The 16,164-nt window shown below is 39.2% G+C and overlaps 1 protein-coding gene and 1 long non-coding RNA gene across 2 annotated transcripts in view; both read right to left on the bottom strand.

Moving 5' to 3' along the window:
- Positions 1-3,900, bottom strand: part of GUCA1C (guanylate cyclase activator 1C) — a 37,375-nt gene extending 33,475 nt beyond the window's left edge. The window contains exon 1 of the mRNA XM_015617981.3: positions 3,571-3,900. Within this exon, the coding sequence (XP_015473467.1) occupies positions 3,571-3,774 (204 nt within the window). The 5' untranslated portion in view covers positions 3,775-3,900. The remainder of the gene's footprint in view (positions 1-3,570) is intronic.
- Positions 3,901-5,801: 1,901 nt separating this feature from the next.
- Positions 5,802-14,442, bottom strand: LOC107200008. Its single transcript, XR_001519442.2, has 2 exons — positions 8,012-14,442; positions 5,802-6,244 (listed from the first exon to the last, which is right to left on the bottom strand). It is a non-coding gene; the product is annotated as an uncharacterized LOC107200008 (long non-coding RNA).
- Positions 14,443-16,164: the final 1,722 nt, after the last annotated feature.

Below are 16,164 nucleotides of genomic sequence, written 5' to 3' on the forward strand. Positions count from 1 at the left end.
ACACGGGTCTCCCCTCCTTTTACCCTTATAATAAATTGTTTATACTTGAACAGCTGACCCTGGAGAAGTCTCTCACCGCGAGCGAGCGTTTTTACATCACCAATAGTGAAGAAAGCAAAAGAAAATTAATGTTTCAGTTTTCAATGTCAAAATAAAACGGCATTATGGCTTTTTGCATCTGTACATGTTATGCCACTTCAGAATCTTGATTTATGTGTAGGATTTTTTTCATAAACTGATTTTAAAAAATGTCTTCTGTTAAGAAAGAGTTAGTTTCCACTGACTCGGGTAAGTTGTTTTTCCCTTGATGTACAGGGCAGGGTAGAGAGACTTGTTCATCTAACTTGGAAAGAGCTGAGTCATCTTGAAGTAAGATCCTTTGTCTCAGCTAAGCAAGGAGAGGAGTCTTGAGCTGGCTTTCTGCATTAAGACCAGAAGACAAATGCTTTTCCATTGTACTCTGCCTGAGCCATGCTCTTGTTAGAAGTGTTGGTGCAGCTGGAATGACCAAGAATACTATGAGGATACTGTTATTGAGAAAGCCATGCCAAGCCATAAAACTCCCAAATGCATTTCTCTTGGCAAGCTGCTATGGCCACGTTTCCTTCTGCTTGTTTCGGAAATCAGACCCCTCAGCCAGCCTGAAGCCACACAGAATGACTTCACAGGAAAGATAAAATACAACAGAGAAATATACACATCATGTTTAACTAAACAGAGGCAGTGTAAATGCCAAAGAGGAAACTTATCAAATCCTGGCACGTTGTTGGAGAGGTCCTGGTTCCCGCTGGCCACAGGGTTTTCAATGAGGCTTGCACAAGACTTTATTCAAGGCAGGAGAAGAATAAAACTGATCTACAGCTTATCTAGATGCTATGTGTTGTATCTGTATAATGTAGCTATACTGTTGCCATTTAATCAAAAATAGATTTTTTTATTAGTATTTAAAGGGAAAAAATAAAACATTCAGATGAAATATTCTGGTTCACTTGATGCATTTCTGTAAGTGTTTAAGCCTTTCCAGCTACTAAATTATACAAATAGATTGGGCAGCTGCTTTTCTGGGAGCGGAAACCCCATTCTTCATCTTATTTCCACCTCCAAATGGATATAGACTATACAATCTTAGGTAATTGACAATTGTAAATGTGCCATTCCTGTTCTGCCTTCTAAATAACTTTGTCTGGTCCTATTGCTGCAGCTGAGCAACAGCTCAATTAAGAAAGTGCACAACAAAATCTATGCCTCAGATTAGTAGTAGCTAGTGGAGGATTGTTACAGCATCTTGCAGACCAGGAAATGGATATCAGATATTTAGTGGGAGCACATTATTAAATAATGAGGTTTTAAGCTTAGCGTAAGTAGTGGATTTTATGAAGCCCTAAAAGTGAAATCATTGTTAAATTTCATCAAAATGGGGGGAAGACTTCCAAACTGATAAAAAACTGAAGCATCTTTTCCTGTCTAACATGGAACATTAATTAAACAAGCCCTTCTGGGAACTGCAAAACAAAAGCCTAGACCCATACAAACTGTCTTTTGTCCCCTAAAACACCAAATTATGGTACCCCAGTTCCATCCTGTATTTTGTCTAGGCAAAAGGAAAGAAGTTCCTGATAATTTTCTCAGCCAACTGTTGCCTTAAGCAATGAATAAAACCTTAATTCTGCATGAATGGGACATTCATTCTGGGTGTGTCCATGCTACCTAGCTGCCAAATTTTATGAAAATATTAGGAACTGATTAACTGAAATGCCTACTCTTTGAAACTTGGTGGAAATATACCAATTGATTAAAAAGTTCAGGGGATATCAGAGAAAGGGATGAGAAACTGATTGGCAATAAGACTCAAACTGATATGTATATAACTTGACAAGTTTAAGGCATACATCTTAATATTCCTCTGATAACTTGAGCAAACTACTCCATGGGTGATAAGCTACTTGTAGTGGGAGAAAGGCGATTAAAATACCAACAAACCAAAATACATTCTCCCATAAAATAAGAAGCCAAAAACCCCAACACCCTACACTTTTCAAGAGCACTGAGGTGTCAAGAGCTTTTTGCAGTACACATTAGTGCTAAACTGGAAAAGCTCTTAGGTGAGCTCGGACACTGTCCGGGTGCACTGTCCAGGAAGGTTTGCATTCATAAAGCTTTCCTGGGGAACATAATGCTTTTCTGGGGAACTTAATGCAAATTTTTAATTGAAAAGAACACTGGAAATTAACAATTTATGCCAGTCAGGTTTCACGTTTGTAGACTGGAAGTTTGCTCATCATCTGTAATTAATACATTTATTGAGTTAGGTGATACTACTTAATCAAATTTCAGTATGTTTAACCACCTGGTAATTAGCAGTGGGAAGAAAAGAGCATACAAGGAGACTGATTTTATAGGAAGAGTCCTTGAGGGTTATGGAAGAAAGAATTAAAAAATTCCAGAAAAAGAAAGCTGAATTGGGAGTGGAGATGTGTATGGAAACACAAGAAAACTTTGTAATAGAGGTACTGTTGCATGTAAAAGCACACAAGGTATCTTATACTCTCAGCATTTTCTGAAACAAGTATAATTAATGCCATAAAGAAGAACAGAAAGGCAGTTTCTAGAAAAGGAAAATGTCGGGAGCAGTTATGGCTATTTGGACCAGTTTTAAACTGCTGTTAATTTGTGCAATGCAGTAACAAATTTTTCATTACATCTCTGAACTCATTGAGATAAATAATGCATCTAGAGAGCACTAATGCTTTATTGTCTTTTTCAAACATTTTTTTAATTCCAAGATGGGCCCATCTGTTCTATTAGGCGATATCTGAGTTCGTACTATTGACAATTCAGCCTAAGCCTAATTTCTGTGACTTTTTTAGGAATTACAGATGACTCCTCACACCTTTTGCCACATTTGGTAGAAAGTGTTACCTTGGCTTAAGTGGAAAATAAATTTGGATGAGTCTTGTGGCTGAAGGAGCCTGTATGAACACTGCATTGGGATAACATAAGATAATAACAAAATCAACAGAAGCAATGCATCCAACAGCCTCTGGATGTGTCTTTAGGAGGAGCAAGGATGTTAAGCAATAAAATTGGGATGATGGATCAGAACCAAACAGGTGTGCCTTTGGAAAAGGGGGATTGACTTCTACCGAATTAGGCCACAGAAGGTGTTCAGAATGAATCCCGTGACAGAAGGAATCTTATTGTTCCTATGTTGCATAATCTGAAAGTATTAATACCTATAGATCCAGCTGAACACTCACTGCCTTACGAAGATTTTTCAAGCAGCTATATAAATAAAAATTTCAATTATTAGTACACACTGAAAATAATAATAAAAGTCTGGTTTTCATAGATGAGAAGCCATCAGCATGTATTAGAGTGACTGTATGAAACTTTCAAATTGGCAAAATGTACTGGGAACAGAGCATTCAACACTGTTTGCCAGCCACTCCTGTTTATCTGCTCAGAGTTTGCTATTGAATCACTTCCATTACCTCTGAGTAGGGAGCTTGCAGCTCTCTGAGACATGTGCACTAAATGATACAGCCATAAGAAAGCCGAATGAATTCTTACCTTATTCATGTCAAATGTGTGAAATACTTGTTCAACATAGTTGTTAGCTTCAGGAGTGAGTCCGTGTAGATCCAGGACATGTTTAAATTCATGCAGGCAAAGCTGTCCGGATGGGCACTCCTTCATAAACTTTGTGTACCAGTGGTGAATTTCCATAGCATTAATGTCATCTGCTGATCCAGCAGCACCCATTGCATCAATCATACCAGGTAACCTTTTTCAGTATTTATTCATCCAAATGTTGATTCTTGCTTCCCAACAATGATCATTCAAACACCAACTCTGCCTTTGAGAGCAACTTTAAACCTCTTACAGATCACTACCAAGATAGACTCAGTAAATATAGCACCCTAGCAAGATTACTGGCACCCAGTTTTAGTCCCTCATGGCTTTACATGGCTAATTACAGTCTTTGTGCACAGTCAGTCTGCAGAGCCTCAGATGAACTGATTATACCGGTTCTCATCTTGCACTTGCATCTGTGGTGCTAAAGGTATTTAAACTGGGTGAATATTGAAAAAGCAACATGCAGGAACTTTGAGGGTAGTTTCTAAACCTTAATATTAATAATTTATAAAGTTTTAGCTAAAACTTAGAACTGTTTTAATACTTGGACACATTTTGTGCAGTTGCCTTGGAGTAAATGACTTTTCATTTTTGTTATTTATATATATATGTGGTAATCCAAATCTTACCTTACAGGTCAAAACTGCAACACAGTTTGACTTGGATAACCTGAAAAAACTGAAAGTGGCCATACACTAACCACAAAAAACTTGTGTTTAGACAGCAGTTGTACAAGCATCTGAGTGTCCTGTAAGACAATGTTGTCCTGAAAATTGCTTCCCCACTGCCATTGCTCTTTCCATCCTATCCTATCCCTTAGGCCAGCAGAAGTGTTTGCAGTTGCACTTGGGAACAAGTGTAAAAACACATCCAGGCAAAAGCTTGCAATAAGACTGAATACCAATAAATATATTTAGCTTTAGAAAACATTGCTTACATTTTTGCATTGCCTGGTGACACAATACTGTGTTCTACAGGAGAACAGATAAAGTGAGGGTGGAAAAGGGTGGACAGCAGTATGAGTGGTGCAGGACTCCTGCTTCTGTGTTTCAAGTTGTTAGTGGAAATTTGTAGTGTCATGATGTCTGTGCTGTATTGCAGTACACAGCAGTGCACAGTTTCCCAGCATTTAAGCCCTCCAGCAGACACTATGGCACACAGTAGTTAGAGACTAAACTGGCAGGATGTAAAAATACAGCTGTTACACCTAAGGCTACTGCAAAGGTGGGTCCCAGCAGTGGCACTGCAGTGATGTCTCCCAGAGGGAGGTGAGCACAGCTCCAGCAGCTTTGCTCTGCAGAGCAGGGTGCAGTCCCTTTGCCCTGCAGTGTTGTGCATCTGCATGGCATGAATTTTCTTCTGGGCCAAGGCTCCTGAGTGCCCAGCTGCACAAGCAGTGTCAACAGCCAGCAGTCAAAGGCAAATTCAGTCTCAAGACGGCAAAGGAACTGCATGCTACTGTTGGACACGTCATGAGCCCTGGTTTTCAGCTGCCAGAAGTGATGGGCACTGTGGTGGTGCATCCATGGGGTGTGCACTGGTGGCAGGGCCAGCTGGGCAAGCTGCCCCAGTTCATAAGGTTTAGGGCCACAGCACTCAAGTTCATGTGGTCCTCCAGTATTTTTGGGTAAGTAAAGAGCTGTGACCTGCTAATCATGTAAGATCAGAATTGCAAGGTATTTTTCAGAAACAGGTACAAGCCCTCAGTGTGAAAATACAACAAGCTGGGCTGCTGCTGGAACAGACTTTCAGCACATATTTGTACCTGCATTGCATAAACCAGGGTCTGCAGCCAGGTAGGGCAATGCTGCTGAGGAGGGAGAGAAGGGGCAAAAAAGTTCACATGGATGCCTGGAGGACTTCAACAGAGATACATACCGTAGTTATCATTAAAAGGTGATTTTTCCCTGATCTCTACCCATTTCTTGCATCACTTTGAACAGTTTCCCCAGAGCAAAAATAGCTGCCCACTAACATCCTGTTAGTTACAAGATCAAGACCTTCAATATTGAGAAGCAGCAGGGATTTTCTTCGTGAAATAATGAATAAAACCAAATCTGAAACATGTGAAGTGGTATTTGAAAATATGTCTCTTCAAAATATCCTAGCAGGCAAAGAATGCCATATTTTTAATAACAAAGAACAGCAAGCAAAAGAAAGGCAGCTTAAAATGGCAATCTTCAGTCTTTTATTGTTCTTCATGAAATTTAAATTTTCAATAGTTAGGAATTGGAAATGCCAACAACAGAATTTCCAAGTGTATATCTACCAGATTTCTTGTTCAATGAAAAGAGGAAGTTTTAAAAAACTAAAATGTTCCTCAGAATTCCACTATCCCCATCCCTCCTGCCCTCCTGAAATAACAGCAGTGCTCAAAGAAAAAAAAATCAAAGGTTTGAACCACAGGTTTCAGAAGCCGTAGACAATATTTTTTTAGTAAATAAAGAGGCCTGCAATTGGTTTTGTACATTTGCATTTTCAAACCTTCTGAAAAAAAGCAACAGCACAAATGGGAATATTAAAAACTAAGCCATCTCAGTCCTTGAAAATGTGCATATTTCTTTCATATGGCATGGAAGACTCTCTGAACTCTGTTGTTATTGTCCTTCTGGAAGACAAGATTAAAATGTCAGAAAAATCTACATTTTATTTAAATAACTCTTCAAGATAATCATAAAGCTATTCTAAATTATCTATTTGATGAATCTGAAAAAAACCCATCAAATTTTAAGGTGGAGCATTTGAAAAAATAAGTGTATGAACAAGCATGACATGACATGCTTATTAGCAAAGGTCATTATTTAAAAAGAATTAAGAGAAAACATGAGAAGACTTGAAGAAGCAGTGCAATAAACAAGACTAAAATGGAAACATGGAAGCTAGAATTAGGTGCAAGTAGGAGAAGAAGCTGCTTTTCAAGGAGTTCTTGGCCATGCTCCTGCTAGAATAGCTTTACTGAGGGATTACAGTGATGAAATGCACACAGATTAGAAGGGCTATGTTGGCAACACTGTTCTTTTTAGCCATTTAATAGCCTCACTTTCACTCTGAGGAAAAGTTACATCTCTATTTAAAGCACATTTTTCTCAGACTTATTGCATGTCCACATCCATTTTAGCTGGGGAGTACATTTTTTCATGGGTATTACCCTCCAACAAAGTCCAGAAGTAGAATGAGGAAGAAAGTAGAAGCAGAGAACTCTCATTGGAGGTCTGCAAGCAATGTAATACAAAAGAGAGGAAAGGCAGATGGAAAAGAAAAACAACACCTATTAGAGGGACTGTCAGGACTTTGCAAATGCAAGGTGCTTCAAGAACATGATGAAAAAATTATGTATTAAATTTTGCCATAAATGTGAGGCCTGGAAAAAAAACCCTGAACTTATCCATAACAGTAATAAACAAAATTTAGGTCCAATGACTCAAATCCAGCATCAGCAGTTATACACACAGAAACCTACTGCCTGAGCAGTGTCTCTGTCAAAGAGGCATGTGCTTATTTGACTCTGAATATGATTGTAAAGAGCCACCCAGGTCACCCAGCCCTGTTCCAGATGGCACTTAAATAAAAATCCTTAAGGGTGTGATAGACTGTATCTAGGAAATTTCAAGCTTTCTATGCATGATGCTATAAAATATAGGGAAAAGTTTAATGAAACATTTGAAAATTAATTAAACTGCTTAACTGCAGCCAGTGAGAACAACAATATCAGGACAGAGGAATCCACATCTGTTATAGGGAGAAGCTTCAAGAGACTAAACTCTGAGCCCAGCTTTTCCCCAAAGCAAAGTTCACACTGAGTCTCTCTCATTGTTATAAGCACCACCTGTCTCTGCAAGCCACAGGAATAGAACATTTGGACTTAAAGATGTAGGAAGACAGCACCATTTAAAAGTTTTATCTGATCCATTTACTACAGTGACAGGCAATGCTCTTATCTGTAGACATAAAAACCACAGGTCACTGAAATGAAAAGTCATTTTCCTTTAACCTCAAGGCAGCCTTTCTGGAATTCTTTAAAACATTCCTGTAAAATAATTTGAGGATGAAAGAGGAATGTTTGTGCAATTATAATATGGAACTGATTAGCACAAGGTGGTATGGAGGCTAAAAGTAAATATGAGTTTAAAACCCAGATAATTTTGGGGAGGAAAAGCCCATTGAACCCATCTGTTGAAGCTCTTTGAATGAGCAGCCATAAGCTGCTGGAGGCAGAGAGGGTGACAGGGGTGCCTGTTCCCTAGGCATGTGCTCCTGGATTTTACCAGACAGCAGAGTGGAGACAGGAGAGTGAACCTGAGTATCTTAGACCTGTCTAGTGCAGTGTGGCTATTTTTATACCAGACATGACCCAGAGAGCATTTAACTGGCTTACCTTTATCCAACTGGTGGTCAGACTGACTGACTGAAGATCAATCATTTTGGAAAAAATACGGTGCTCTGAAGGTCCTGTCTTAGATGTATGTCTGGGTACAATGCAGGCAAACATGGTTTATTTGTAAATTACATATTTCTTATAAAAGCATTCAAGTAAATTATATTTTCTCTACAGTTTCTATTGCCATCTTCCTATAATTTTTTCACACAGTTTTAATGCTTCTTTATTAGGACATTTTATGATTTAATTTGTTTGTAACCTTCTCAGTGTGCTTGCTTGTGAAAATATGCAACTCTGAATACACAATAATTAACCTGTAAATTAGTGCCTTGTTATTGTTTTAGGTCCCATATCTGTTTTCTTACATGACAAAAATATTTATGCAGAAATCTGTCTGCTACCAAGTCATGAAGCATAAAGGGACAAGGTTCTACTGATATCAACAAATAAGAGAACAAATTGTTGTGATAGCCTACACTGAGGAGATGACTAGATGGAAATTAAGCTTTAATTCTTCCTCTTCTCTTTTTATAACTAATAACAATTTCTTGTGGTTCTCAAACTTCATTAGATGCCTTTTAAAATTAGTTTTGTAAGTGGGTTCTGAATTGTTGTTAAGGTTACTTAAGTAATATTCTAATGCTACTAAAGCCCTTTATAAAGTATTAAGGTGACACCATAATCTTTCTGGGACTCTTACACAACACACACTACTCTATATAAAAAACAACAACAGCAACAACAACACAAAAAAAACCAACCATCCCCTTTCCTCTACCTAAGTAGGAAAAAGAGATAGGACAAATAAAACTTATTTCTTCTTCAGAAGGATAGTAAATATAATAAAATTCACCAAAAGGAATTAATGAAACAATTTAAATAATATTTGGTAAGCGATTTCATAAACTCAATTTGAAGAACATCTATAACATGCTTACACCACCTCAAAAAAAATTCTGACATTTAGTAAGTCACAATTTAATTTGATAGAAATAATTGCATGTAATCTGTCAGTCCCTCCCTGGCATAGAGTCTGGGATTATCTAAGTGGGAAGATTAGTGCAATGTGAACAGGCAGAGGAATTCATGGCACACAAAGCATCATGAACCAGAGGGACTCAGTGGGAGACACGAGCATGCTCGAGCCCAGTGCAGCAGGGGATGTCTCCCCATGAAAAATCCAAAGATGGATATCTGTGCTATCTGTGTGCATTTCTGCTTAATAGCTGAGCTATTAGAGCTTAATGGCTACTAGCTCTGGAAGCCCAGAACCAGCCACATTTTGCTTCTTTTGTTAAATAGCAAGAAATACTTAAAAATTAAATATAATTTTATGTAATTTACCCTGTGAAGGGATTTCAGTAATTTTGCCATCTTTCCCCTCAGAGTACTAAATTTTCCTTGAAAATCTATGTTTGCAGTTGGCAGCTTTGCTGCAGTTTGCAAGCATAGTCTGTTTTGTGGATATGGCGATGGATAGAATTTTCCTCTTTCATTTTTAAACAGTATGAGATCTTTTAAATCTAAACAGACTGTTTCATTTTATATCCTGAATATAGGCAACCTGAAAATCCCTTCAGAATATATTTCCAATGAGAACTACTGAGAACTCCTGTAAACATTCATCAGCATGTAGAGAATTAAAAGCTACCAAGCTAATAAGTAACTCACTATGGTTAATAATCCCTAACAGAGGACATGCAAAGAGTGGCCTGTAAGGTCCATCCATGGTTCATGCCTGGGCAGCAGCAACTGATGTAGAATGAACTTGTGTGATTCCAGTACCTTACTTTGTACCACATCCAGAACCTTTGGCCAGCCCCAAAGCCAGTTTCTTACGTTAGTGCGTTCAGACTGAAAAAACCTGGTAACTTTTGTTACTCCTGTATTTTTCTGTCAGAAGGATCCTGAGAAGTTGAGAGAAAGGTATAATAATGGGATAGGACAAAGAAAACAAAAAGGAAAATAATATCTATTTATCTTATTTTCAGCATTTGATATTATGTCCTGTGAGGCAATGCACAAAAATAAAACCAGCATGGAATTTAATTTAAAAGAAAGATGCATGAAGGTCTTTCTACATTTTATAGTTTATATTTCTCAAGAGGAATTTCATCACCACTGTGTTATGCAGCTCTGATTGTGCTCTAAAGCTGTCTCACGCTGCCACAGCAATCTCAAGGTAGCTCTTGGCTGCTGTAATTCTTGACAAACTTTTAAGATATGAAAAAATACCAGCAGGCACAACATTTATTCAAGTGTTTTTAAACTGTGTATTGACAAAGAGTACTGCTTTGTGTTTTAGTCTGAAAAACTGATAAAAATACACATTAGAGAACTTAGAGTGAGAAGCTGCACTCTATGAGTAAGAAGGCACAACTCCAGTGTATTTAGAGGAAGAATGCACGTGCTTACTCAGCACATGCAATTAAAATAATGGCAAGGAAATCTGCTAGAGTTTAGAAAGCGAAGACCATTGTTTCCAGACATTTTTGCTGATCTATTGCAGACCTCTTTTTTGCATTTTCAAAGTGTTTTCATCATCATGGAACAGGTCATAATATCAGCATTCACTATTAAGAGTAAATCACTTGAACTCTAAGCTCTGAAAAATTTGACTCAGGCTTGTAATCACAATTTGAAAAGAAACAAAGGAGAAAAAAACAGATTGGGGTTCCAAAGCTGTCTGAAGGTTTAATTTAATGAAAAGTGCTCTTTAGCTTAATAAGTGGGAGTTTAATATTCTGTTTGTGAAACCAGGCTGGTGTGGAGGCCAGGGGTGTGCCAGCAGGGTGGTCATACCTCAGCCCTGGAGCGGGGAGGCAGAAGGGGAGAGATGCCCCTCTAGAATGGAGTAAGAAAAGGCTCCCAAGGGGCTTTTGCAGCCACATGTTGGTGCCTTTTGGGTTCTGGTGCTCTGACAGTGTGTGGGGATTGATGTCACCCTTGTTCAGACCCCATTTACCATTCATGTACCCTTCCTAGAAAGTTCTTCCTTCCCTTAGCCCCCATTGGCTCTGTTTTGCTGCATTGTTCCACCCCTGTTATCCCCTTGGCCTTTAGCCATTCCCCTGCACCACTTTCCTTTGTTCCTGTTGGACCTCGACCCTCAGATCCGCCCCTTTTGCTCTCATTTAACCCTGTGCCCTGAGCCTGAGTTGTGTTCTCATCCCTGAACTCGTTTGTGGCTGTGTTCTGCAATAATCCAGCTGTTGGTGACCAAAGGAGAGCCCATCCCTTTGCCTTTATTGTCAGCAATCTCCAGCGGTGCTCTCCAGGCCCTGAGAACGCTGCTCACTCTCTGGGACCTCCTTGTGGCACACAAGGAGCAGGAGGTTCCTCTCAGGAGATGGACTAAGACCCTTCAATAGACTGGTTTTCCTTCTATCACTATTCTTAAAAATCACCATGTTGATATGATTGGTATAAAGAATAAGATATACAGAGCAATTCCTCTCAGTCTGAAGAATGACTCAAAATTAATCCTTGCTTTTGCATTAATGAGTTTGAGACCAATTTTCCAGGCTGTTAGCAAAAAAATTAATGCACTTACTCCTCCCTCAAAAAACCCACAAAAAAACAATTATGTGAAATACATTCTGTCTTCATTAATCTTTTGCTAGTTTCGACTGCCAAAATATTTTGCAACAATAACTGAAAGGTAAAGCCATGCTCAGGTTTTCTGAATTGGGCTTGACCTGTTTGTCTACTTCACATAATTTAAGAAACCTCTTTGAAGTATTAAACATACTTTTGTTAATAAATTAAAGAATATAAATAAAATCATGTTGTTTTTCTTGGTAAGAACATCCACAAAGCATTGTAACACCTATTCAGTAGTCCTTAAAGAAGATCTTTTACCTGGACATAGCATGATTTCAATTGTGTAGGAGGAATCTTATTTAAAAAGAAAAATAATTAGTATTTAAATTCACAAGGTATTGTGTGTGTATAAAAGGAGTAAAAAATTTTTGTGAAGAAGAAACAACTGAACAAAAGCTAATAGAGAAAGGAGAGAACAGTAATTAAATTCAGGAGGGTATTGAAGACCTATCTGAGCAAATTAACTCTATCATCAGCAGGTAAATAACAACAGTTGATTTGTCCTCTTATGCCTTAAAGGTGACCTTGGAGTATTTAAAAATAAGTCTGCAGTACTGGAGTAAAAGGCCAGGACAATAGATAAATATGTCCTCTAATACTATTACAACTTTCATATTATTTGATCTGAAAGGAAACTCAAAAGAAGAAGGGTAAAAGGCTGCTTAATACTTCAGACCAGGTCCTGGAAAAGTTTAAAAGCCTGAAGTTTTTTTTCTGTTAAAAACCTCCAAAAATGTGAATATGCACTTTGGACAAGCAGCTACTGGCATCTCCAAGTAACATAAGCTCCCAGTAAGCACACACAGGTAGTAAACATTTTTTTAAGTCAGCATAGGAGAAAATATGGAAAGGTGTCCATAAAATATTCCTGGGTCCTTGATGGGGAAGCAATTCAAACTTTTCATGCAAATATCTGATCTTTACTTTCCACCTTAAAGATATCTGAAGGCTTTTAATTCTAAATCAAATTAGCAGTTTGCAGAAGCTGCAGGAAAGCAACTTATTAATGGGAGCAGAGTGAGCTGCAGCTTCTCTGAGCGGTGCTGTAGTGCTGTCTTCTGAATTCGTTGTACCTCTGCACAGTTGTAGAAACTGTTGGGTGGCAATTTGTCTACAGAGGCAAAACAAGGCAACGAAGCACATGCAACTTGGAGTGGTAAAAATAATCAAGCTGAGTAGCTTGAGTAGCAGCCTGGCTCCTCAAGTGTAACAATTTCTGTTGTGATTGTGGTGGGTTGTTTGAAGCCAGCTGCCAGCTGCCCACCCAACTGCTCTCATTCCACCTCCTCAGCAGGACAGGGGATGAAAAAGCTCAAGGGTCAAATTAAAGAGAGGGAGCTTGCTTACCAATTACTCTCATGAGGAAAAGACTTGATTTGGGGAAAATTAATTTAGTTTATTCTCCATTAAAACAGAGTACCAACCTAAAAAAGACAAAAAGAAAGAAAGACCTTCCCCACAGTACCTCTTTTTGGCATGCTCAACTTTGCTCTCTCATTCCTGACTCCTCTACTCCCTCCTTCCAAGCAGTGCAGGGAATGGGGGCTGTGGTAAGTCCATAAAAGCTCTTCTTTGCCTTTCCTTCCTCTGCATTCTTTTCTGCAGGGTGATTCCTTCCCATGGGCTACAGCACTTCAGGGATCAACCTGCTCCAGCATGGGCTGTTCATGGACCATGGCTCCTTCAGGGCACATTCACCTGCCAAGGTGTGGTCCTTTCCACAGACTGCAGTGTGGATACCTGCTCCAGTGTGATGATCTCCTGCAGGGAGAAGCTCTGCTTGGACACCTGGAATATCTTCTCCTCCTCTGACCTCGGTGTCTGCAGCGCTGTTTTTCACACCCTCCCTTCACTCCTCACTGCCTAGGCTGCATTTTGCTCTTTCTCACACAGACTTTTCCACTGTGGCTGCAGGGTTCAGCTGTACCTTGTGGTCAGTCCTGTGGAATGAGCTGAAATGGCTGTGCTCAGCATGGGGCAGTCCCCACCACTCCTCACCAAGGCCACTCTGCAGCCCCCCACCAGCGCCCTGGACATTGCTTCAATCACAATTCCAGTGCAGCTGAGGATGGGGACAAAAGCAGAACCAGTCTGCATGGAAAAACAGGAGAAACCAATCACTTCCCATAAAAAACTCACTGGAAAAATTGTGACAATGCCAGTCAGGGTCACCATGGTTTCCCATGAAACTAGAACTCTGCATTCTGAGTGAATACAATCAGACACTGCCAGTTCCCCAGCTATAAACATAAGATCTCCTCCAGATGTGCAGGAAATCTGTTCTCTTCATAGCCCATGTCTGGAAAAAAGCAGCAGCAGATCTCTGAGAAGTTCCATGACAATAAAAACAAATACACATCAGTGATGAAGATTTCCAAAGCACCAATACCAGGAAAGCCATGTCTTGGTCACTCAGTCAGGGCATCTTACTAAGAACCTTGTAATGCAGCTATCCCCTCATACTGGGGATATTTCAGGACACTGAAACTGTGCAACAAATGAAACCAATGCCTTCAAATGCCTCAAGGCTTTAACTTGGAGCTCGGTCAGGGCTTTTATGGAGAAAAATTAGAATCATACATACAGAGTGTGCTTACATGACTTCAGTGCACGCCATTCCACTAGAAGAAGTAGCAGAAAATGTCCTTAATGGGCAGTTTTTATTTAGTACACTTTTAAGTAGCTGAAAACTTCTCAATTTTATGATAATTAATTCTGGTTTTTTTCAACCAGCTGTATAAAGTGGAACCAAACCATCTGGCCACCATAGTGTATAATTTGCTGTGATTAAAATGAAAGAACTGGACTGCAGGCCAACTCTTTTTGCTATCCCATGTGTCTTCACACTGTATCTGTACTATCTGACACCATCAATGTGTCTTCCACGCAGTGCCAGTAGTAGCAAAGAAAGCTTTTTTAATTTTAATCCAATGATGGAAAGAGTCTGTGTTTTAAAAAAAATAATTCCTTTATTTCAGATAAGAAGCTGCAGCACAGAAAGAGATTTGCCTTAGAGCTGCAGTAAAACCATGCTGGTGCCAGTGTGTGTGCAGATCTGACACCTGACTTAGTCACTGGGCATCTTGGGGATGAGGTCCCCTCCCATGACTGTCTCCATCTGTGGAAGGGGTGGTGAAGAGCTGCCTTCTGCTGAGAGGCTGCAGCAGCTCCCACTGGACATTTGAGGCTGTTTTTACTCAAGGCACTGCTTGCACAATGGTTGTGAGTTTGGCAAGGAGAGTAGCAGAGAAAAGGGGTGAAGGAGGAACTTCTCTCAGGCAGAATATCCATGTTGCCCAATCCACATTGCCTGATCACTCTGCTTGAATTACTGAATGCCTTAAGACGGATGCAAAGCAATCAAGGTTGTCATTTCAATAAATGAAGTGCAACCAAAATCACAAAGAGAGGTTAAACACACCTAGAAACTGTACTGCAAGCTTGTGTGAGACCTTGCCTTACACACTGAATTATTATGGCATGGCACTCAGAGAGCAAGGGGAAGTCAGCTTCGTGCAAGCTTAGTGTTACCTGCAACAAGTCTGGCACTGGTAGCACTTCAGATGCCTGTGCTTCTGGCCTTAAGGCTGTTGTCTTTTCCCACAGAACTGTGTTGAAAGGCTGGATTGAGTGTATTTCTCCCTATTGGCAGAAAAGGCCACCTTAGGGAACTGCTGGTACTTCTGGCAATTTTATTGGACATCTGCTCAGTTTCAGGCACATAATAATGATAAGCCTGCTATATCATGATTATAACACACATTTGAAGAGACTGCTTAATACATGAACTAAAATCTGACAGTTCAATTGCAGTGTGGTCTTGCTCATCTACAAACTGCATTTACTGAATAAAAGATTAACAAAACAAAACAGCAGTTTTTTCTCTGTCAAAATCAATAAAAAGTTTTTGAGTGACTTCAACATTTTTTCTAATTAAGAAACTGTTTTTCTCTCTCAGAAAATAACTTAGAGTCATATATTAACAATCCTAATTTGCCACAGCAGCTATATTCACTGGAACAGAAATATCACCATTTTGTTAATAATTACCTTCAAAACTTCTTCATATCTCCACTTTTTTATTTCAAAATTTGATAATCCTTAAATAAGAAGCCTGGTAAAGTTTTAACATTTTAATCCTAGTTCCTGACTATATTTTTTTTCTTTACTTGAAGAAAAATCTACTAAACTCTATCCAGTGGTTCAATGTAAAAGACTCCTGGAGGGCAGAAACCTATTGTGAGACCAGGTGCTCTTTAGACCTGACTTAAAGCTTCTTTTAATGGTCACTGTTAATAGGAGTGTGGAATATACCTCTGATTCTGTCATTTGGTTAGTATACCACTCCTTTTTTTTTCAGGGGTCTGCTGGGTTTGCTGATAAATGGGCTGAATATATCTAAAACTATTACTGCTTCTGTCTTTAGAACGTGACTTAACCCTTCAGTTTTTACTACAGACAAGACAGTTTTGTGAGACAAATCTGCCAAGTGAGTAAATTTGTTATTTTTTCCCTATGTAAAACATGTAGTGCATCACAAGCCAAAT

Source organism: Parus major, chromosome 1, assembly GCF_001522545.3.
Source record: "Parus major isolate Abel chromosome 1, Parus_major1.1, whole genome shotgun sequence".
NCBI classification, from domain to species: Eukaryota; Metazoa; Chordata; class Aves; order Passeriformes; family Paridae; genus Parus; species Parus major.